At 46.6% G+C, this 23,351-nt stretch overlaps 3 protein-coding genes across 10 annotated transcripts in view; 1 reads left to right on the top strand and 2 right to left on the bottom strand.

Annotated features, from left to right (window-relative positions):
- BTG4 (BTG anti-proliferation factor 4) overlaps positions 1–18,586 on the top strand; it is a 58,698-nt gene extending 40,112 nt beyond the window's left edge. For 3 of the 7 annotated variants that reach the window (XM_054525045.2, XM_054525046.2, XM_054525047.2), the window contains one exon: positions 16,952–18,586. In XM_054525045.2, coding sequence (XP_054381020.1) covers positions 16,952–16,970 — 19 coding nt within the window. In that variant the 3' untranslated portion in view covers positions 16,971–18,586. Of the gene's footprint in view, positions 1–8,726; positions 8,884–16,951 lie in introns of those variants that run through there. The other 4 variants (XM_054525049.1, XM_009247049.2, XM_054525048.1 and 1 more) reach the window with 2 other exon arrangements.
- Positions 953–16,819, bottom strand: LOC129048769 (uncharacterized). 2 transcript variants are annotated; one of them, XM_054525032.1, is made up of 13 exons: positions 16,649–16,819; positions 16,057–16,214; positions 14,007–14,124; positions 13,578–13,762; positions 12,958–13,123; positions 11,768–11,884; positions 9,524–9,675; positions 8,765–8,851; positions 7,059–7,205; positions 6,364–6,616; positions 6,122–6,231; positions 2,922–3,044; positions 953–1,241 (listed from the first exon to the last, which is right to left on the bottom strand). In XM_054525032.1, exons 4-10 carry the CDS (start codon positions 13,632–13,634, stop codon positions 6,407–6,409), a joined length of 936 nt encoding a protein of 311 aa, XP_054381007.1. In that variant the 5' UTR covers positions 13,635–13,762; positions 14,007–14,124; positions 16,057–16,214; positions 16,649–16,819; the 3' UTR covers positions 953–1,241; positions 2,922–3,044; positions 6,122–6,231; positions 6,364–6,406. The 2 variants fall into 2 exon arrangements, with proteins under 2 accessions (XP_054381007.1, XP_054381006.1); XM_054525031.1 differs by lacking the exon at positions 6,122–6,231 and having other exon boundaries at positions 961–1,241.
- On the bottom strand, positions 17,646–19,314 carry LOC129048770 (uncharacterized). Its single transcript, XM_054525033.2, has 2 exons — positions 19,076–19,314; positions 17,646–18,601 (listed from the first exon to the last, which is right to left on the bottom strand). The coding sequence occupies exons 1-2, from the start codon at positions 19,260–19,262 to the stop codon at positions 18,015–18,017; spliced, it is 774 nt and encodes a 257-aa protein (XP_054381008.1). The 5' UTR covers positions 19,263–19,314; the 3' UTR covers positions 17,646–18,014.
- Between the last annotated feature and the right edge of the window lie 4,037 nt (positions 19,315–23,351).

Genomic DNA, 23,351 nt, shown 5'->3' with positions numbered 1-23,351 from the left:
CAAAAGACCTACAGAGCTAAAAATGTTGAATACTAGATGGACATTGAATTCATAAATTAGTCATCATTCATTATCTACCCAAATAATATTTTTAAAAAGAAAGCTTTAATTCTTTAGTAGTCTATCTTCCTTGCATTGCTTAGGAGACTTGTTAACAAATGTTTTATTGTGTGTGTTTGTGTGTGTTTGTGTGTGTATCTATTCTGGTACTTCTCTTGGTGCATGATATGGTTTGGCTGTGTCCCCACCAAAATGTCAACTTGAATTGTAATAATCCTTATGTGTTAAGAGACCCTTCCTTGGGGTCGAGTGGAGGTGATTGAATTATGGGGGGTGGTTTCCCCCATACTGTTCTTGTGGTGGTGAATAAGTCTCACAAGATCTGATGGTTTTATAAATGGGAGTTCCCCTGCACAAGTTCTCTTGCCTGCTGCCATGTAAGATGTGACTTTGCTCCTCATTTGCCTTCAGCCATGGTTGTGAGGTCTCCCCAGCCACGTGGCACTGTGAGTCAATTAAACCTCTTTCCTTTATAAATTACCCAGTCTGAAGCATGTCTTTATTAGCAGCATGAGAACAGATAAATACAGGGCACAATAAAGAGAATTATCCATGTGAGAAGCAGTTTGAATTTCAAGCATTGGCTTTGTAATCTGAGCAGGCTTTTGAGTTGAAGTTTGTATTTGGATTTTTTTTTTTAACCTAAATTCATGTGATGGTGTTGTGTCTCCTGATCAGCACTCCAAAACTTCACTTTCAGATGACTGCTTATCTCTTTGTGGTGTTTCAACCAGGGCCTCCAAAGTGAATTTTGTGTGACATGGCCTATATTTTAAGTACACATTCTAGATCACCAAATATTATATACATATATCCATCTACTTTGTGATTCAGTAATAGACAACCTTAGCCTGATTGAATAATGACATATACAAGTTTTACATTCCCAGAAAGAGTTTTAGTCAATATCTTTAATAAATATTTTAATAAGATATGTGATCTAATGATCTTTTAGTCACACTGAAAATTTTAGTCACAGTGAGCAGGGGTCCTCAACTTCTGTGGCAAATATTAGCCCCTATTATATATACACCTAAAACTATGATACACATTTATGTGATTTACCATGAATATTATAGATTTTCCAATAATTCTTATCAGCTTCATCAGATGTTGTAGTGATGTATTTAAGACCTTTTAATCATGCAGACTGAAGTGAGATGACCATTTTCTTTCTAGATCTAAAAATAAAATGGAAAAAGATAAACATTATATAGTTATTTTATAAAGACAGTCCACAAAATGGGGGAAATAGTTGCAGAATAAATAATTCCTACAAATCAACAAGAAAAATAATAGGCACAATCTAATGGAAAATGGGCAAAAGACTGGGTTAGACACTTTACAAGAGAAGGTATCTAAATGGTATATCAACATGAAAGATGCTCAGTTTCATTGGTCATCAGGGAAATTTAAAACTACATTGAGATACCACACACAAGAAAAATGAAAACAGTAAAAAAGATGTAAAATACTAAGTGCTGATAGAAATGGAAAGCAACCAGAACCCTTCACTTTTGGCAGCAGTAAATAGTTTGGAACTCTAGTTGGTAGTATCTACTAACACTGAACATATCCATGTCCTAAGACCCAGGATTTCTAGTCCTAAGTATGTACCTGGCTAAATGTAGTTGTGTATCATCACCAGAAGGTGTGCAAGACTGTTTTGTAATAATCCCAAACTGGAAAATACCCACATATGCATCAACAGTTGAATGAGTAAGTAGTAATGTATCCACACAATGGGATAGTTTACAGCAAAGAGAATGAACAAATTACAACCACCTCCCACAATGTGGATGAATCTCAGAAAGTGGAGCAAAATAAGCAATAAAGTAACTCATATCTTATGGTTCCATTTATATGAAGTTCATGAATAAGCAAAAACTATTGACGATGTTTGAAGTCAGGATGGTGGTGACTGTATCTTGGAACAAGTGACTAGAAGGAGGCATAAGCTGCTTCTGGAGAACTGGTAATGTTCTATTTCTTGATCTGGGGCTGGTTATATGGGCATATTCACATTGGACAACTCGTTGAGGTATAAATTTATTATCTGTTCACTTTTAAAGCTGTTATTTTAATAAAGGTTTAAAAGTTTTCATCCTAGACACTGGCAATAACTTTAAGTAAAGTGGATTGGGGCCCAGGAGGAGTCAGTGCCTGGTTATTTCTCTAGGTTGCTAGTTTCTGATCTTGATCTTGACATGATAGGTCCCCACTGTGCATGAGGAAGATGAAGACTTTGGGGTTCTCTCTTTGCTAATATTATCCATTGACATTACAAAATATTAGTGATGATTTGGAACCAGAACATTTGATTTTTAAAGATACCACATTTTAAATGCTTAGGATTAAAAATAAGCCTTTGTAAAACAGCAGTTGGTATCGTTGTGGTGTAGTGGAAGAAACCCTGAATGAGAAGACAGTGGACCCCTGTTCTAGCTACTTTTTGTTCTCCTCCAGCTTGATGAATGGGGGCAAGTCTGATCCTCAGTTCCTTCTCTCTAGGATTAATATGTTACCTGCCTAAAGGGAAAGGGATAAACTATGCTTTAAACTACATCTTTTTTACCATTTTCATTTTTCTGGTGTGTGGTATCTTAATGTAGTTTTAAATTTCCCTGATGACCAATGCTCTATGTTCTCTTGGATCCTTTCTGAAATATAAGATCCACCCTCTGTTGTTATGGGGGAAGCTCTTAAAGGAAGTGATGCCACTTATTCATACCATCACTCATTTCTAACCTTTTATTCTGTGGACATGTTCAATTATAAATATGGCCCAAACACAATAATAAATAATAGTTGGCATATAGCTAATTGTTATCTTAATGCTATTGATCATAAGGGCATCTCACCTTATCTTCACTCCCAGATTGATTTCTTGGTTTTCTTAGGATTTGTTGTTCTGCAGCGAGGATGCTTTTTAGGAAATATTCCATACTGGTGAAGAGCCGAAGATCTTTGTTTTTCTGAATACACTGTAGAGAATGTGGAAGACAGAGTTAATACTCTTGTTACCATTTATTTTAAGTGCCCTTGGATCTTGTTAGCCAGAATGTGGACCTGAGAGTACTATGTACAATTTTGCTTTTAAATTAAAGCAGTATCTCTTCATAGAGGGTGGTTGGCAGAGGACTAACATTCCAGCATTCCAGCTCCACAACTATTGCTATGTCTTAGGCAAGTTTGGTGTTTTTTTTTTTTTTTTTCACTTCCAGGCCTCGGTTTCCTCATCCATAAGTTAGAAATAAGAGCGGCTTCCACCTTATAAGAGCATGAGAAGATTAAGTGAGATGATGTATGTAAAACTCTCAATCATAACATGGCATGTAGCACATGGCAAGCATGTAATAAATGTTTGCTATTATCTGTCTTATAGTTAGCTCAGGTAGATTGTGGTTTCAGTGTATTGCATCAGGGCCCATATACATCTACTTGTTCATTAACACAGTAAATACATCTCAAGCCTACTGTGAGCCTGGCACATGGCCTACATCAGGAAATGAAACAAAACTCTCTGCCCTCATGGAGCTTACATTCCAGCTGAGGAAGGAAAGTAATAACAAGTGTAAGTAAATTATGTAGTGTGTTAGGAAAGGATATAGGAAAAATTAAGGCAAAGCTGCTAAGTAGGGGGAAAAGAGTTGCAAATTAAGATTGGATAGTCAGGGTAGGCCTCATTGAGAAGGTGATATTTGAATAAAGATAAGAAGGAGGTAAGGGAGTCAGGGGTAGACCAGGATTGGCACTATTTTGAGATGAGTAACTCTTTGCTCTGGGAGCTGTCCCATGCATTGTAGGCTGTTTAGCAGCATCCCTGGCCTCTACCCACTAGTTGTCAGTGGCAACCCCTTCTCCTGAGTCATGACAATCAAAAACATCTCCAGGTATTGCCAAATATCCCCTGGGGGACAAAAATTCCTCCTGGTTGAGAAACACTGCCCTAGGGGAAAGAGTATTCCAGGCACAGGGAACCCTCTAGAGAAGTGTCCCTAGTGCTTGAAGAACAGTGAGGAGGAAAGTGTGGTTGGAGTTGAGTGAATGAGGGGAAGGGTAGTAGGTAAGAGAGTGAGATATAAGGCTTCATGACAAGATTATTTGGCTTTTGCTCTGAGTAAATTGGGGAGACACAGCAGATTTTGAGCAGATCCAATTTCCATTTTAAAAGGATCACTTTGCTGTGTTGCAAGTAGGCTGAAGAGAAACAAGGGTGGACTTGAGGAAGCCATTAGTAAGTATTATAGTAATCCGGGCAAGAGGCAATGGTGGCCTTTGCACAAGGGTGGTATTGTAGTTGATGAGCAGTAGTTGGATTCTAGATATGCTTTGAAAGTAGAACAACAGGATTTCCTGATGGATTGGTTGTGGGTGTGTGTAACGGATGAGTTTCAAGGGATGCTTTGGCCTGAAAAACCTGAAGAACAGTTTCTATCAGTTGAGATGGGGGAAGGTTTGGAAAGAAATTAAAAATTGGGTTTTGGACATGTTAAGTTTGAAACAGTCAGGTGGAGATGGCCAATAAACAGTTGGAAGTATGGGTTAGAGAATTGGGGTTGAAGACAGAAATTTGAGGGTCATTGACATATAGATGAGATTTAAAGCTAGAAGACTAGAAGAGACCTTCAAGGGCAGAAAATGTAGACTGGAGAAGGGGACAGGACCGAGTCCTGGCCCTCCAACATTAAGAGGCTAGAGAAAAGAGCGGGGATCAGCAAAGAAGACTGAGAAGGAACAATCAGAGAAGTAGGAGGAAAACCAGAGGAGGCCAGTGTCTTGGGAGCCAAATGAACAAAATATGTCAAGGAGGAGAATGTGGTCAGATATGTCAAATGCTGCTGATGGATGAGCACAGAAAATGGACTGTTCTCTGTGATTTGTGGGAATTGGGGTCCAACAGAATTCTGTGGTCTGGATGACCAACATCATTATCAAACCCACAGAATAAATCTGCCTTAGTAACTAATAGAGATTCAATGATGGAGATACGTGTATGGGACAATTACTTAGCAGGAATCAGGAAATCTAGAATCTAGTCTCAGATCCACCACTACAAATAGCTTTATAACTTTGGGCAAATTCCTTATCTTCTTTTTCAATAATGTGGCTAAAAGTATAGACACTACCTACTTTGCAGGATTGCTGGGTGGATCGAGTGACACTATATATAAAAGTGGCTTTGAAAATTATAGTTTGATATAAATATTGAAACATGATATGTTCTTGTTCATAAGAACGAATTAACCTTTAGTGCAGGATGATATTTTTCTTATCATAGACCTAAATTATATGATTTTTATTTTTAATAGTTAAAATGCTGAGATATTTTCAAAAAAGTGTTTTATTATATTTTTTGAGATAGGATCTCACTCTGTTGCCCAGGCTAGAGTGCAGTGGTGTGATCATAGCTCACTTCAGCCTCAGCTTCAAACTCCTGGGCTCAATGGATCCTTCTGCCTCAGCCTCCTGAATAGCTGGGACTACAGGTATGTGCCACCATGCCCGGCTAATTTATTTTTATTTTTATTTTTGTAGAGATGAGGTCTCACTGTGTTGCCCAGGCTGGTCTCAAACTCCTGGGCTCAAGTGATCTTTCTGCCTCGGCCTCCCAAAGTGCAGAGATTACAGGTGTGAACCACTGCACCTGGCAAAAGTGCTTTAACAAGATATTAAGAATATCATTATCAAGCTTGCACAGAAAACAGCACACCATAAGTTTGGGTAAACATGCTGCCACTTGGGCATCTAAACTTAGTATGAGTCACAGTTTTACAGATGGGATTCTGCTTAATTATTGATAATACGTTAGTGAGACATGAAGTTAGCCCACATTTGTACTCCTTATGACTCAGTCATGTAACTACTGTCTGCCCTGTAGAACAGGATTTTTATTGTCATGAGGCCAGGTGCCATGGTTCGTGCCTGTAATCCCAGAACTTTGGGAACACTGAGGCAGGTGGATTGCTTGAGCCCAAGCATTCAAGACCAGCCTGGGCAACCTGACAAAACCCTGTCTCTACAAAAAATTATGAAAATTTGCCGGGATGGTGGTGTGCACCTGTTCGGAAGGGTGAGATGGGAGGATTGCGTAAGCTCAGCAGGTCAAGGCTGCAGTCAGCTGTAACGGCGTCACTGCATTCCAGCCTGGGCAGCGGACCGAGATCCTGTCTCAAAAACAAAACAAACAATATTGTCATATGTAGCTTGAAGTCAGAAATATCTGAATACACTGAGGCATTTACTCTGTGAAGAAGTCCATTTTAGTCAAGACCATGTGATACACGTGATAAAGTTAGTTACCTCTTCTAGTGATTCTGGCTCCAAGGGAGATACATGCTTCATTTCAATGAGTTTCCTCTTCTAGTGATTCTGGCTCCAAGGGAGATACATGCTTCATTTCAATGAGTTTAGACAGAAGATCTCTTTCTCTGTCAGAGATGGGCTGCTCTTCCAGCAGGATAGCACTTATGCTTTGGTCAAGTTTACTGTCTCTGGAAACCACTGACATTCTCAGTGTGATAGAGAATGCTTCCCTGAAATAGGCCTCCAGGCCCTTGGCCAAGGGAAGAGAAGGCAAGGGGGACAGATCAGTAGGACTTCTAGATAATTGCTATTAAAGCTTTAAAATAATAGTTGAAAGAAAAATGGGGCTTGAGAGTTCTCATCTTCACTTGCCGTCGCCGTGGGTTATCACTGTCTTTAGCAGTTCTGGTGCGGTTTACGTGTGAACTGTTAAACAGCCACAGAAAGCTGAGATGCTGTGCTCATAGGAAAACCACTTCCGTGAAGCAGTGGTACGTGCATTTTGTCATATGCTGCCACGGGAAATCTGATTAGGAAAATCCTCTTCCTAGCCAGGCAGGAGGAACCAAAGGCCACAATGGGACTCAAGTAGATTTGAAATGTTGCAAAGCCTAAAGCATTTATTCTCCTGGGGAACGGGGTCTGAGTCACAGAGAAAGAGAAGCAAAATGCCCTGTGCATGTTATAAATACCTTGTAAAATGACCCCAGAAAGGCAGGGCCGGAGTCCTCGTGGGGTTCCCCAGCAGTGATGTGGGCCAGGCAGCGGATCAGCAGCAGAACAAAGCTTCCCACAGAGGCCAAACATTCTCTCCCAATGAACAGTGTGTTTTCAGCACTCTGAGAGGAGAAAACACCCAAACACAGAGATGTCCGCCCCTGGGAACATTCCCACCGCCTGTTTCTTTCTCAGGGTTTATGGCACATCGTCTAAAACAATACTCTCTGGCCCTAATGGAAATTTGCTGAAGGGAAGATTCAGACAACCAGGGAAAAATTGTTTGAGTTCAACTCTCTGAATAAGTCATTTGCTCCACTGTCTCCCAATTTTTCCTACTGCCTCCATCTTACAGAAAACAAACTTAGAAATTCAGAGTTACTTGTGTATCTCTTTTGTCAATATCCTCCAATCACTGTTTCCTTAAGCAGTGGTTTTCAAACTTTTGTGTAATAAGAATCACAAGGGGATTATTCTGTTCTCGAGACCCATCCCCAAATTCCTGGTTCTGTGGGGTCTATGTACTTCCATTTTTCCCAGGTTCCCCAAGTGGTTGGTACAGGAGGTCTAAGGACCGCAGTTTGAGAATCACTGCCTTAGAGGGCTCTCAAGGCTTTCTTCGTCTTCCATGCCTTTATTGTAATCAAGTTTTCAAATCGCCTCTCTTGCCTGTTGATTTGAAATAACTCTCTTGTTCATTCTCTTAAGGGACAGTAGGTTGGCATGAAAAAACTTTAGGTAGTTTGGAATCAATCTGAGATCTATCCTTTGACTCAGCTGTGAGTGGCAGCTGCATAGACTCATGGTTATAAGAATGAGTTTTTGGTGTCAAACACACCTGGGCTCAAGTCTTAACTCTTGCTAACTCTGTGATCTTGGGGAAGTTACTTAGCCTCTCTGGGCTTCAATTTCCTAATTTCTAAAACAAAGATAACAAAAGTACCCCATAATGTTGTGAGTCGTAAATGAGACCATGCCTGTAAGGCACCTGGCTGAGTTCCTGGCACACGGCACTTGCACTACAACCTGAGTTTGTTTACCCATCCATAAAATGGGATTAAATTCTCGTCTATTTCATCGAGTTGCTTTGAGGATCAAGTGAAATAATGTGTGGAGAGTACCATATGTGAGTAGTTTCTGGTTTTATTAAACCCCCCAACAACCTACTAGTCAAGTAGAAACCTTTTTCTAATCCTCCAGTATCGATGAGCAGTTTCTCCTCTCAGAATTGTTTAGCAATAGACTGTCATCAGTATTTAAGGCAGTTACCAGCAAGGCACTTCCAATCTACATATCTGAAGAACTGCCAGGACAGGAACAATTTAGATCCTTTTCTGTAGAAAGATGCTGATTGTGCAGGATTTCCTGAAGCTGGAGCCATGACTCTTATAGGAAATACCAGCCTGGAACCTCTGGCTTTGATAATGACAGAGATCTATTAAAGAGCACCAAGCTATTATGCTTCTCTGGGCACAAGCCAGAACATATTCATTTTACTGATTAGAGAAAGCTCTTACACTGTGACATTTATTATGCCTTAGCTAAATGACTTATTTCCAGGAGGGAATAAAATATGTCAGGATTTTAGAAAAAAATTATAAAATTTGTTCTTTTTGCTTTCATTTATCTACACTGGACCCCAGAATTTTATAACCCACATCTGGGAATGAATTTGCAGCACCTGATAGAAGAAGGCACCTTGGAAGGCACTGCCTTGGGCTTCCATGGCAGGAAGATGAGAAGCAATCTTCAGGATGATTTCTGGAGCCTGAAAAAAATAAAAAACAAAACAAAACCTATCCTTTTGCTAAAAAATTCTCATGCATCTCAGCTACGTAGCATCAGCCAAATTGATGAGAAGTAAATGCATTGGGGCATTAATTTAAATTGCAACAGGGTGAGTAGGCTAAGTATACAGGAAAATGGAAAGACTATTTAACTGCATATTTAATATTTATGCTAAGTATGACAATTAATTTACTACTTTTCTAAATAGAGGTTGACTAGACTAGAGGGCTCCTGACCCATAATGCCTGGATTTTAACCTTGGCTCTGCCTTTTTGGCTGTATGATCTTGGGTAAGTTTATTTAACCACTGTGTCTCTTCTGCTCAATTTTAAAATAGGAAAAATAATAGTATCTGTGTCATAGGGTTTTTTGAGGATTACATGAGTTAATTAATGGAAGTTATTAGAATATTTTCTGGCATGTAGAAAGTGACAAATTCATTCTACCTGTGATTAATATCATTTGAGAGATTAGACTTTAGATTGGTAAAATAACTCCCATAAATCCCCTTAAAGGAGAGACTAGAAAGTTTGCTGTTCCAGGTGCTTAATCCTAGGGAATATCTGCCATCTCAAAGGCTTCTTCCTGGCTACCCTGACCGTCTAGGCTCCATGAGCAACTGCTCCATAGAGAGGCCAGAAACAAGACTTACATGAAGCTGGGGGATGAGGAGGTGCAGGATGGAGAGGCCATACTGGTAAACCACAAACTCCCTGGCAGAAAGGTCAGTGGGTTGCATAGTTATCAACTCTTCCTTCTGCATTGTCTGAGGTTTTAGAAGATCCTGCAAAGAGCTCTTTGGGTCTACAGAGATCAGGAGAAACCAGTAATAATTTCACTAACTTTTCTGTACAATAATGATATGTTAACAACACAACTCAATTTAGGAAAAGGTTTATTGCAACCATCTATCATCTATCCATCCATCCATCCATCCATGCATCCATCCATCCATCCATCCATCCATCCTCATGTGCTATATGTGCATCATGCTACAGGGTCTTCTGTCCATCTTTATGGAAAAAATGATTGCGTTTCAGTCAACAGGAACAGAGGGGCCAGGACAGAATGAGGGTCCACAGAAGATGGCAACAGATTTTCTTCTTCTATTTCCTTGAGTTGCTTGGAGCATTAAATGTAATATATTCAGAACAGTGTCTAGTACATAGAAAGCATTCAGCAAATGTTAATTATGTTTAAGAATCTTACTTCCCTACAATATCTGTAGGGAATGTCTGTAATGGGCCTTGAGTATTTAAAATTTCTATTGTCTTTTTATTGTTCTTGAGAGAACAGTAAAGAATGGATTGGTAGCAAAGTTTAGGGAAGACTGCTGAAGTAGCAGTCAGAAGACCTGTGTTCTGGCCCAGGTTCTGTAAGACCCCAAGAAAGTCACTGAACTTCTTTGAGCATCAGTTCTCATCTATTAAAAAGTAATTAATAACCTTCTACTATCTTCTAGAACTAGAAGATATAAACAAGATAATGTATATAAAATTATTCTCACTAATTATAAGGCCAGTATAATGGCAAGACAAAGAAGGTTGAAGTGGGTCTGGGAACCCTTAAAGGAGAGCCGATTTCTGTGCCATTCCCTTCCTAGTTTCACCCAAAGAAAGGAGGAATTAATAATGAGATTGGTCAAGTTCTCTGAAGTCAGTAAACTTTTTTTTTCTGGAAAGGACCAGATAGTAAGTATTTTAGGCTTTGTCAGCCAAGAACCAAAATTAGGGTTCAAAGTTAGTGTTCCCTTTCCTCATGGTAGAAGCATGGCCTCATTCTCCTACAAAGCCTTCTCTTGCTTCTCTGGTCCAGAAAAGCAAGTGATCTGCCCTCCTGGGAACTCACCAAAATGTGTTACCTGCATCTTCTTTTGGCACTGCCTTTATAGTGTTGAACAACTTTTCATTTGAGGAAGCAAGTGAAGAGCACAGGGTCTGGGGAAAGACTCTTGGGGATTGAATTCCAGCTGAACTACTCACTAGCAATACGATCTTTGAATACTTTCTTGACCTATTCAGGAGCTTCAGTTCCCTCATCTACAAGATGAGTAATAGTACGTACTTTACTGGGTTGTTGTAAAAAGTAAATGAGTTAATACATCTAAAGAGTTAGAATAGTATGTGGCATATTATAAAGCACTCCATAAAATTTTTATTCTTCTTTTCTCATTTTTTCTCTAATCGTTTTAAAATGTAAATCTTTCTTAGCTTGTGGGCCATGCAAAAACAGGTAGCAGGTTGGAGTTGGAGGTATGGAGTGGGCCATAGTTTGTGCTTCCCTGCTCAAGTTCAGGGGTGTTCATGGTGCTGTGCTTACCTGGAGCCCTGCACTGTGGTCTACTGAAAGGTACACATTCATTTTCTGTTACTTCTCTTCCACTTGGGAGGTGTGTGAGTTGAAACAGACCTGGCTCTTCAGGTTACACAAGCCACGTGCTCTCTTGACTTCCAATTCCAAGGAGTGGTATTGGTAAAGTGATTTGGGGTCCCTTTGGGGAGCAAGGTCTTCTCTTTGTTCATTTCTTCTGTTTTTTTCCCCTTTCATTTTTTCACTTTCCTGCCTCACACCTTTACATTAGCTCCTTCTAACCTGTGGCTGGCCAGTATGGGGTGAAGTCCCAAGATTTAGATTCACGTTTGGTGGGGAAGGCAGGGGGCCTTTGGAAATTCCCTTTTGGAAATTTGCTCAGTTATAGTTATAAGGGTACTTTGATTCCTATTTGTTATTCCTTATGTGGGAAAATCACTTGGGGAAATTTAGTGTGGGGGTAGAGAGAAAGAGATGTTTGGCAAGGCAGGATTCTAACATTCTTAGATCCCGGGGGTTACCCCATCACATACCTTCAGTGACCCCCATGAGAATCCCAAACAGGGGCTACAAGGGAAAAGGTTACCTGGTTTGTGATACACTTGTTTTTGCGGTTCAGCTTCTTCCTTGTGGGCTTGGGACCAGATGTCTGTTTTCTTCAGGATGGAGAAGAATGGTGAAGTCCAGATGACATCAGCTTTATCTGTATCCGAACAGAGGGGAATAAAATAGTTATTGAGGTGAGGGCCTAAGGTTGTGGCCAAAGCCAAAAGGAGCCAGCTGTAGCATCAGATGTGACAGGCAGCCTCTAAGATGGCCCCAGTGACCCCCTAATGTGTATCCATGCCCTTGTGTAATTCCCTCCCCTTGCGTGTGGGTTGGATCTAGTGGTTCATCCAAATGAATAGAACATGGCAAAAGTGATGGCTTGTCATTTCTGAGATTAAGAGTCAAAAAGACTGTGGGGCTGGGAACAGTGGCTCATGCCTGTAATGCCAGCATTTTGGGAGGCTGAAGTGGGCTGATCACTTGAGGTCAGGAGGTCAAGACCAGCCTGGCCAACATGGGGAAACCCTGTCTCTACTAAAAATACAAAAAAATTAGCTGGGTGTGGTAGCACACACCTGTAATCCCAGCTACTTGGGAGGCTGAGTCAGGAGAATCACTTGAACCTGGGAGGCGGAGGTTGCAGTGAGTGGAGATTGCACCACTGCACTCCAGCCTGGGCAACAGAGAGAGACTCCATCTCAAAAAAAGACGTTGGCTTCCACTTTGCTCGCCCTCTCTCACTCTCTGGCCTTCTTGCTCTGAGAGAAGCCAGCTGCCATGTTGTGAGCTGCCCATGAAGTCCTTGTGACAGGAATTGTTGTCTCTGGACAACAGCTGGCAAGGACTTGAGGTCTGCCAATAGCCATAAGAGTGAGCTTGGAAGTGAATCCTCCAGCAGTCAAGCCTTGAGATGACTGCAGTCCTGGCCCACACCTTGAGTGTAGCTTGTGGAGACCCTGGGCCAGAGGCACCCAGCTAAGCTGCACCCAGATCCTTGGCCCAAAGAAACTGAGAAAATAAATGCCATTTTAAGCCATCAGATTTTGGGGTCATTTCTTACATGGCAATCAATAACTAATGCATTGGGTTCCTCTAATGTTCTTCCTAAAGAACCTACTGGGGACACATGCCTATGGTGCTGGGAATTCTAAGTGTAGCATTAGGACCTATCAAAACATGGCCAGGATTGGCTGCAGAAGACAACGCTGGAATAGGGACCAGCCTGACCTGTTTCTGGCCTCTGATCCTCCAGCCCTGGAGCTCCTACTAGCGCTGCAGTGAGCTGCTTCAGGAATGGGATCAACAGGGGACAGGCAGCAGCCCGGTCCCTGAGAGAAGTGGTGATGTCTCCAGGGTAATTCTCCAAACACACAGGGGTTCCTGAGGCAATCATCTAGGATGAAATAGCACTGAGTTCCATGCTTGGTCCCCACCTGTCCCAGGTGGTTGCCTTGGGAGTCTCTTTCTGAGGCCCCCTATCAAAGATGGAGATACAGATCTCCTCAGCCAAGTCCAGTCCAGAGATCAGCACCTGGGTGTGCAAGAGCTGGAGGCAGCTCCACTCCCATCGGTACTGCAGCTGACCCAGGGCCCTAGCCAGGAAGTTCCGTCTCTCCCTCACCAACCCCTGAAACTCATCAGAGAGATGCTGAACCACCTAGAACACAGGGAACGTAATGGCCAAGTTAAGATGAGCCTTCTTCCTTTCTTCTCGCTCCCCTTCTGGCACATCCACGGTTCCTCGAGCCCACCTACCCCTGAATATTACATTACCCTGAAGAGCCACATATGACATGGGAAGATGTGCTCATCACGTGCGGGTCCCCTTGCCAGCCTCAGAGCCTCACCTTCCTGGGGCGGTTCCAGACCTGTGGGCTCTGATTCCTGCTTTGCTGCAGCCGCATCTCTTCCTTCTGGCCCGGCAGCCGGCCAGCTGCTTGCCTAAGCTTTTCTGCTGCCTGTCCTAAACTCTGCAGGACCTTCCGCACACCCAGCACCACCTGTGCCTCCTGCTCCCACTCCTCTCTGTCTGCTGCAAATGGCAGAGAAAAGGGCCACATGGCAGCGACCACCACCAGGGGTAGGGAGGAGAAGAAAAGACAATAGATTATCGGAGTCAAGGGAACCTGCCAGGTAAGAGCCAGGGCCTGGCTGAACCCGGGAGAGCCGAGCACATTCAGAGGGCAGGAGGGGCTCCCCATGGGCAGCTATCTGTGGAGATGCACTCCCCGGAGATTTCTGCTGTGGGGATCTGCGCCTAGGAGATGATTTCCCACCTTGAGAGAGCAGGCCCCGCTCTGGGCTGCTGTGTGTGCTCAGAGCCCTGGCTCTTCTCTCCGTCTCCTGCAGGCAGTGGGACTCAAGGGCCTGGCAAGCCTCCTCTGCAGCCTTCAGCTATGTAGGACAGAAGGGACAAAGGAATGGGCCTCGGAGGGGAAGGCAGGAGCTCTGGGTGGGGCTCCTGTTGGCTCCTCCTCCCCTACCTCCGTCCTGCTTAGATACTTAGGGGTGACTGAAATCTTGGGCCTGGGGCTGGGGAATCTTGGGACTGTGTCTTTTCTGAGATGGATTTCATTCCCATGGTTGAGGGAGAAAAGGACTCCAAACTTTCAAAGAGAAAACTGTGCAATCTTGGCAGATGGGTGGGGACTGTGAGGTGGTGCCTCTGGGCCTCCACCTGCTGCTCAGCACCATTTCCTGCCGTGAAGTGGAGCTCCTGGCTCAGGTGCCCCAGCTGTTCCAGTAGCCGCTCCTCCTCCTGTTCCTGGTGGCACCAGTACTGCTCCCGGGCTCTCAACTCCCGCTCCAGGATGTCTAGCTGTTTAGGGCTTACTGGCTTTTTCTGCTCATGGCCCCACGTGGTCCGGCAGTAGATCCCCAAAGTTTCACAGGGTAATGGCCCTCCCTGACCTTGGGTATCTATGACTAAACTTGGTGGGGCCATCAACTTGGTTTTATTTAATTAATTAATTAATTTATTTTTGAGATGGAGTCTCACGTTGTTGCTGAGGCTGGAGGGCAATGGCGCAATCTCGGCTCACTGCAACCTCTGCCTCCCAGGTTCAAGCAATTCTCCTGACTCAGCCTCCCGAGTAGCTGAGATTAAAGGTGACTGCCACCACACCCGGCTAATATTTTTGTAGAGACGGAGTTTCACCGTGTTGGCCAGGCTGGTCTTGACCTCCTGACCTCAGGTGATCCTCCCACCTCTGCCTCCCAACAATGTGGTTTTAGCTAGAAAAATAACCATTCATTTTCTTCAAGCTCCCTGGTTCCTCCCTCCCTCCCTCCTGGTGACACCTGCTCCAGAGTCCCCTGTGCCTCCTGCCCCCACTCTTCTCTTGGGAAGTCCAGAGGGACAGGCACATGGCGGCAGGAAATTGTTCTCACCCCCCTCATATCGTGAAGACATACTGACCTGTGAAACAGTGGTGTCAGGGCTAGAATTGAAATTTCTTGGCTTCTGACAAGAACATTTTATTTATCACATACCTTTTATCACAGTTTCTGAAACGTAACCAGACTGAGAATCTATGGGGGCCCTAAATCATTTTCATTTTGGTGGAGATCTGCCAATGGCTGAATTACCGAATAACCTCCTGACAGGGCTTCCTGTGCTAGTCTGGCCCCACTCCCATCCATCCTCCGCACAGCTGCCAGGGAGAGCTTTCTAGAATGCTGACTGTACATACACATACATAAACATAAAGATAAATGGGAGGAGGTGTGCCAACTTGTGAAGTGGCTGGGTTTGATGGGAGAGACGGGGGGAGAGGTAAAGAGTGCCTAGATAGGGACGCCATGGGGGTGTTGACTGTGGGTGGAGGGAGAGGAATGGGCAGGAAAGCTTTTGCTTCTTCGTTGACATACTTTAAAAATGTATGAGTAACTTATGTTTTGTATTGTTTCATATTTTCCAAATTTTAAAGTCTTGCATTTACATTTGATTATATCCTATGTCTGAGAACTCTTCAGCAGCTCCCCGTGGCTTTCATGATAGAAGACACATTTCTCATGCTTGCATTTGCTTTCCCCGAGGCTGGAGTGACTTTCTCTGCTGTCTCTCTGCTGCCTGTGTTACCTCATTTGGGAAGCCTTGAGCTCTCCTGTGTGTGTTGAGATGCCCTCCCCTGAGCTTTCTTAACACGCTTGTGAACCACCCACTGTGTTTGGGATGCATGGCCAGCCAGTTCCCTGGGAGCCCTATCTAGTTGTCCTGGTATCTCAATGCCTAACATGTTGCCTGGAACACAGCTCTCAATATGTAGTTGCTGAGTGAATGAATGAATGAGTGAATAAATGAATACAATAACCCCCCCTACATACCAGACTGGGGTCTCTCACTCCCTGAGGTAAGGCCTCCAGCACCTAGACAATGGGCACCACCACTCTGGCAGAGGGATCCATTTGAGCTCCAATGATGGGACCAGCCTTCCCAGTCCAGGGATCTATGGCTCGAGCCCCAATCGAGATTGGGATTAGACCTGTGGGATGCCAAGCCCACCACTGGCTTTAGAAACCAGAGATGGGGAAGGAAGGAAGGGGCAGTCATAAGAAGAAAGATGCATGGCAAAAAGGAAGCCAGAAGAGCCCCTGACCTCCTTTTACCCTTCAAGGGGCTCTAAACTGGGTTATAGGGCTCCTGGTGGCCACAGCCCTGGCGTGGGGGTGGGTGGTGAGTTTCTGAAGTGCTGGTCTTTGAAAGGACCCAATAATCTAGGGGAGGCATACATGATTTATGGTCCTGGGGTTTTGGAATCTCTGGGCACCTTTAATTTTGGGTCTCAGCAGCCCTAGCAGAAGACCAGAATGACCCCTTCCCTTGGCTCATGGGTACCCCTCCTGAGCTTTAGGGGGTTTGCTCTCCCAGAGCTAAGTCACATTCCTGAGCTCTCAGAGGTCCCAAGTTCTCTCCTACCTTTGCCATCAGCATCTTCCATTGAGCCTGCCAGGGGTGTGGCATCGCCAGAATTCTCATCATGCTCCATGCCCAGGATGGGCACCATGAGCCCCAAGCCCTCAGGATCTGGGATCTCCATTCCATACAGGGCTGGGACCCACAGCTCTGTCCCAGGATAGCGCATCATTCCTAACACCAGGGGAGAGGGAGTGAAGAGGAGGAGTTGAGGGTTAAGCATCACCCTGAAGTCTTTCCAGGTTCAAAGTACTACGTCCCTGACCAGAGAGGCTTTCCTGCAAACACTGCATTTATTTTCTTTAGGCTCCACTTAGCATTCTGAATTCGGAAAGGAAGAAAGGACAATGCCCTAATGGCCTGTTTTGGAAGAAGCAAGTGGGAATTGAGTGGCATCAGACCTTTTGAGAAGCTGAGAACAACTTCTAAAAGAAGGGGGCTTGTATCCTTGAGCACCTGCCATTCCTCAGAATCTGAACTCAGGACTCTGTAGAAGTTATATTTCACTCAGTTCTACAACCCAAGCTATAGAGTATGCACGATTTTTTTTCTTTTTTTGAGACGGAGTCTCACCCTGTCACCCAGGCTGGAGTACAATGATGTGATCTCAGCTCATTGCAACCTCCACCTCCTGGGTTCAAGCAATTCTCCTGCCTCAGCCTCCCAAGTTGTTGAGATTACAGGCTCCCACCACCATGCCTGGCTATTTTTTGTATCTTTAGTGGAGATGAGGTTTCACCATATTGATCAAGCTGGTCTCGAACTCCTGATCTCAAGCAATCCACCTGCATCAACCTCCCAAAGTGCTGGGATTACAGGCGTGAGCCACCGTGCCTGGCCAGTATGCACGATTTTACTCTTCCTTTAAAAGATGGTAAAACAGTGGCAGGGAGGGGTTAGTTTTAATAACTTGCCCAAGGTCAAAGAGTTAATAAATTGTGGGGCAGGTCTTCAAACTCAAGTTAATTCTGACCTGGTTCTTTTTGTTTTGTTGTTATTTGTGGGAAGAGGGTAATTTCTAGAACGAGTGAGATAAACTCCAGGAAGATGCCACTCCTACTTCTCCTTGCCTTTCCTTGTATCAGGGCTGTTGGGGGGGAGGTGGAGTCATGGGATGGGCTCCTTTCTTGCGTTTATTCGTGGGAAGTGGAAGATTGCTGCAGAATGAAGGTGAGAAGGGATTGAGGACTCAGGAGATTCAGGCTTTGCAGCTAGAGGACCACAGCTGGGCAACTCATTTCACTCTCTGAATGTCAGGTTTCCCACTCTAAAATGGGTATCACAGCACCTGTTGGTGGTGTTTCATGAGCCGTGAAGTAACAAGAGAATGTACGCTCCATAACATCAACTCAATGGCATTGGCAAGAAATTAAGACAGGGATGCAGTCAAGCACTCATGGGGTTGGGGTATGAAGTCATGGAGTTCCTTCTCTCTTCCCTTGGTCATGCATGTGCAAGGCCAGTAGGGCTGCAGCCCTGTCCCTGAGCTTATGGGCCGAGGAGCATCAAAGCACCAGGTCATTCTGGGCCTGAGATATCGGGGCCTGAGAGCCTCTGGCCCAGATTCGTCCATACATATCCTGCCACCACTGGCTTCAATGTCATCTGCTGCCGCCAGCTGCCTCTCCAGCCTCTGAGCCTGCTGCAGGACATGGTGCAGAGTCAAGGCCAGTGCCTGTCTCATGTCCTTAATGGCAGCCTCCAGAGTTTCCTGTACACCCGACTCTGGACTCTCCTGGCACTGCTGGAGCACTGCAATCACTCGCCTCTGGGCCACTAGCACACTGGTGTCCAGCAGGGCCTGTGGCCCTCCCATATGGGGCAATGTCTGGCCCTCTCGTCGGGAAGCCCCCTGGAGCTGGACTGTCTTCCCGCTCAGTGGCTCCACAAAGCTGTCACCAGGCAGCATGAGGTTCCCTGAAGCATCTCGCAGGCCTCCCAGTACAAGCAGCTGACCTGGAAGCAAGAAACCAAGAGGGCAAGGTTGGAGAGGGACCCAGCAGGGATGTAGGCAGGTGTGGCATAAGGGGAACTAGGGCACAAGGGTGGAAGTGAGCTGTGGGAGAGAAGGAGGAGGGGGTGAGGGAGGGGGCAGGGGGTGGAGCATGGTGGTGACAGGTGGAGAAATGGTCCTTTTTGGTTGAAAAGTGTCCGTTAACTTTATAGAACTATCTTGCATCTCTTCCCCTCCCCAGGGGCACTGGAGTAGAGATGGGGAAGGGGAGAGGGAAGGTTGGGGGTAAGAGGCAGAGTGAGGATGAAGGGTGGAAAGAGGGTCGTGGGTGGAGTTTGCGGCTCAGACCAGAACATGGAGAGTGTAGGGGCTGGGGCTGAGAGAAAGGGGACTGACTGGGAGGCCAGGCCAGGCATGGAGGAGGGCGAGGGAGGACAACGCCGAGGGCTGCCGGGAGACCTGTGTTTTCATCCAACCTGACTCCCAGATGGGCGAGATGCCTCCTGTGACTGGATCCTCCATGGGGCCCCCCATCTCCAGAGGGGCCAAGGTCTTGGTGAGAGGATTGCAGTATGTCCCCCCAAGAGTGAGCCACTGCCTCGTTTTTGGGTGCAGAGTCACAGCCAGCACGGACACCTCAATGCCTGTGACGGGGTCTGTCATGACAGCCCCCAGCGGGGACGTCCTTCTTGCGTGGCTGGAGGGGAACCTGTGGTGGGACTGATTGGGTAGGGCACATAGGGCAGGATGGCAGCTTCTGATGTGTGGACGCCACCTGGACAGGGATACAGGGAGCTGTTGGTACCCTTTAATGCACCAGCCTCCCTCAGCCCTGCAGAGCAGGACAGAGGGGCCTTGGGACCTCCCTCCTTTTACCGTGCAGCTCATGGCACCCTCTGCATCCAGCAAGAATGTCAAGGCAAGGAGGGGAAGGAAGTATTTACTACTCTGCTGGTCACCAAGCCCCACTGTCCAAGGAGAGAGCCCTGCGTCCTGTGCTGTGCTCCCTGGGAGCTCATTCCTGAGAGTCCCAGCAAGCCCTGCCTCATCTCTGAAGCCCAGAGCTGAGTTGGGGATAGTCAGTGGGCCAGGGGCTCACCGGCATTGGTGTCCATAGTGGGCACCAGGGTAGCTCTCAGCAGATCATATCCTGGGTGTCCAGCCTCGGGCAGCACCCGCCCAGTGTCGGGGTGGATGAAGTAGCCAGGGGGTATGGAGCCTGCATGGCCGCTGGCTGGAAGCATCAAACAGTTGGGGCCAGGGACCATCAACTTGGTGACAGGGTTCACACTGATGTCATCAGCACCAGGAGGGCCTGCTGGGGCTGCAGGAAAGCAAGCATTGCCTGCTCAGCCCTGGGCTGGGGGCTGGCGGGGAAGGGAACATGCGGGGACTCCCTAGGCTGGTGACTGGAAGGAGCTGGTGAGAACTCCCCAGCCTCCACAGACATTGTGCTCCTGAGGGACAGGGGTCTCATCTTTGCTGAGTCCAGGGCAGGATTCCACGTGCCATTGTGATATCATTGTGCAGGCCGGCAGAGACTGGAAGAGCCTTGGGAAATGGTGATGACAGCCTACAGGGAGGCTACGGGATTCCCGGGACTCAGCAGGCCTGCGAGTCCCCAAGACAGGTTCATCATTTCCCAAACTTGGCCGTTTGCCTTCACCTGCCAGGCTTTTATTTTCAGGAAGTGCCTCCAGATCTATAAAGCTATGACTTGCCATGGCTTTGTTTCTTCCTTGGTTCTTCCCACATTGGAGGCTCCTTCTTTTGGGCAGGCACTGCATGGGAAGCCCCTCCCGACCTTGGGGTGTCCGCTCTGTTTTGCCCTCTTCTACCTCTCCTCCCCTGCTGGGTGTCTGGGGGTGGAACTGGAGTTTCTACAGGGCTGGTTGCCCTGATTCAGGGCCAGGTTTCCTGGGGGGCCCTGGCTGAGGCCCAAGCAAAGCTCACCTGGCCGCAGTAGCTCCGCCCCAGTGCCGGTGCCCAGAATGCCCCAGGCCTTCAGGCGGTGGCCCTCCTGCAGCACGACCTGGGACAGGTGGCCCAGCACAGTGTACAGCTGGGGAACTGCCCTGCAGGGGCACAGGAGCAATCAGGGGTGGGAAAAGGACGTTTTGTTTTGGCCAGTTCCAGGACCCCATGCAGCCACACTATATCCTCCCCATTTCATGTCTCCCTAAGTCTGATCCAGGTTGGCCAGGTCCACACCTTTCTGGGTTCTGCCCAGCCGGAGAGGACTTCTCTGACCTGGAGCCCATCTGTGCTTTCAGCTGCTGCTGAGCCTCCCTCAGCGCTGAGCAGAAAGAGGCCCACTGTTCCTGCCTCCCGAGGAGGTCTTGGCGAAGAAGCTTGAGTTGGTGACGAAGGCTGGCTGCGTACTCGCCTGCCAGGTGCCTCCTCCGGCTGGCCTCCTCTTCTGCAGCCCTGGCAGCTGCCTCAGCAGCCTGGGTCAGAGACAATCCTGCCTGCTCACCTGTAGGTGCTACAGCCACCAGGGACAGCAAGCTCGGGGTCACCCCGCTCACCTTGGGAACTCCAGAGTTACTCTGGACAGGCATGGCAGCAGCGGCAAAGGGGGTGAGAAATTCCCAGAGATGGTGGGAACTGTAGGTAAAAGCTTTAGGTCCAGGGAGATGGAACAGGTGGGGGAGGTGCTAAGGGAGGGAGCCTGGACCTCAGTGAGGGGAGGGAGTTGTGTTTGGGCACAGAGACCAGAGAGGAAGGCGTGAACCAAGCCCACCTGCTGCTGCTCCCTCTGCACGCTCCCCAGAAGCCAGTTAGCGGAGGCTGGGAGGCAGTGCCTTGCTCCCGACGGCTGCTGGAGAGAACGGGCTTCACCCAGAAGTTCAAGGTAGAGGAGTTTGAGCTGAGAGAGAGGGTGGATTGAGCGTGTGTGAACTCTGTTCCCGGAGCCACCCAGCCTCTTACTGTTGTGATTGCAGTGCCCCCTGCTGCCAACAGCTGGAGAGACTCCAGAACCCCACCCCCCAACCCCCAACCCAGACACTTGGAAAGAATGAATGAGGACAGACACAGGCTCCTCCCAGCCAGTCTCAGCACGCACATTCTGCTGGGGAAGCCCTGGCCCAGTTTTGGTACTTGGATTTCTAGTGTATTCTTTTTGCTTCTAATGCCTGTCATCTACTGGCATAAATTTGCTCAGCTAGTTGGGCTACCGAGGACTAGGGATGGAGATCTGAGAAGGAACTCCAGTGCTGGCCTTGGTAGAATTCCTATTACTGGTCTGAAGCCCTAGGTTTCATGAAATCAGTTCTAATTTTAATCTGAAATCCTCTATCTCCCCTTCCCATATACTCTCCTTTATTCTGATTCCTTAAGGACTCTATGTCCCATATTCTTTGGACTCTGTGTCCCATAACCAACTCTCCTGAAGAGGAGACTCTTTCTAGCCCCACGTGTTCCTCCAGTCTTGGGTAGAAATGTTGCCTGGAGCTGCCAGTTACCTCTTCGTTCGTCTGGCTGAGTTTGGCTGTCACTGACAGAGACTGCCTGAGGAGGATTCCAAAGAAGGCCTCTGTGTCAAACCCCTCCAGGTCTACCTGCTCCTCAGCCGCCCAGCTCCCACCTGTGAGTGACACCTGCTTCGGGGGAAGCAGGATTATCCTCCTGAAATGCAAATATGAGCTTCCCTACAGATCTTCCATGCATCTTCTTCCTATAGAGCCTCAACAATCCAGGCACAGTCTTGCTACTGAAAGTGTAGTTCTTGGGTAAGGAGCATCAGTGCTACTGAAGAATGTGTTAGAAATGCAGAATCTCAGGCCTCATCCCAGACCTACTGAAACAGAAGATCCCCAGGAAATTCATATGCACATTAAAGTTCTAGGAGCACAGACAAATCCCAGTGCTGCTGTCTGAGGACCATGCTGTGAGTAGCAAGGATAGAAGGGGAACCCCTCAGCGTGACATACAATAAATACCTTCTGCAACTTGCTCCTCTAGGTAGTACAGGTCACTGTGTAACTTGGCCACTTTGTACACGGTTATACTATGTTTCTTTTGGAAAGTGTGTTAAGATGTCTCTTTCCTCCTCTATATTGCCTATGCCTAGTGCCCGGCAGTGTCTCACATGCAGCAGCCACTCAGTAAAGATTTTTTGAGCAAATCAGTGGATGAGTGAAGAGGAATTGAGCATTGAGCAATCTTGGAAGATGGAAAAAAGAAGCAGGAGGTGGCTAGTTGGATTTGGGGGTGCCTCTTCTATTCTAGCCCACCTGTCACTCACCAGGACCCCCCTCAACCCTGGTGGTGTCAGTCTTGGTGAGATGGGCCTCTCCTCATTGACATTATCCCAGTTCTTGGGGAAGTGTAGGCATAGAGGTTGTATTCTTGCTGATGTCTCCTGAAGGTGGGGTAGGGAGCAGTCTTCTGGGCCCAGCCTAGGCTGTGACACTGAATCTACGGAGTACATAATGGGGAGTGGGAAGGGAAGGGCGAGCTGAGGGAGCAGCATCCTTCCTGAAGACTCTGCAAGGAAGCAGGTCACACTTCACCGTGTTTCGGGAGCACCTCATCCTCTCTTGCTTGGACTAATTGTTTAGGTATCTGTCATTTTTCCCCCTCTGATCCATCTCTGTCCTCCACCCTACTGCTAGAGTACAAATAAAAGTCGGACCAGGTTTTCTCACTTGCTGAGAATTCTTATCCCTTGCTTAGGGGTTAGAGTCCAAACTTCTTAGCAGGGCCTGGAGACCATCCCATTTTAGTCTCCCTCCCAGTTCCAGCCTT

Source organism: Pongo abelii, chromosome 9 (genome assembly GCF_028885655.2).
Source record: "Pongo abelii isolate AG06213 chromosome 9, NHGRI_mPonAbe1-v2.0_pri, whole genome shotgun sequence".
Taxonomy (NCBI): Eukaryota; Metazoa; Chordata; class Mammalia; order Primates; family Hominidae; genus Pongo; species Pongo abelii.
This window is presented reverse-complemented; position numbering and strand designations above follow the sequence as displayed.

Bases quoted from the DNA above. Each gene is read 5' to 3' on its own strand.
- LOC129048769 (XM_054525032.1), bottom strand. From the start codon at position 13,634: ATGCGGCTGCAGCAAAGCAGGAATCAGAGCCCACAGGTCTGGAACCGC. The intron at 8,852-9,523 runs GTAAGTCTTGTT...TATTTTTTTCAG, and splicing joins TCCTCATCCCCCAGCTTCAT to GCTCCAGAAATCATCCTGAA. The intron at 6,617-7,058 runs GTATTTATAACA...CCCTTGGCCAAG, and splicing joins TTCTGGGGTCATTTTACAAG to GGCCTGGAGGCCTATTTCAG.
- LOC129048770 (XM_054525033.2), bottom strand. From the start codon at position 19,262: ATGACAGACCCCGTCACAGGCATTGAGGTGTCCGTGCTGGCTGTGACT. The intron at 18,602-19,075 runs GTTGGATGAAAA...TCTTGCTTCCAG, and splicing joins CTCGCCCATCTGGGAGTCAG to GTCAGCTGCTTGTACTGGGA.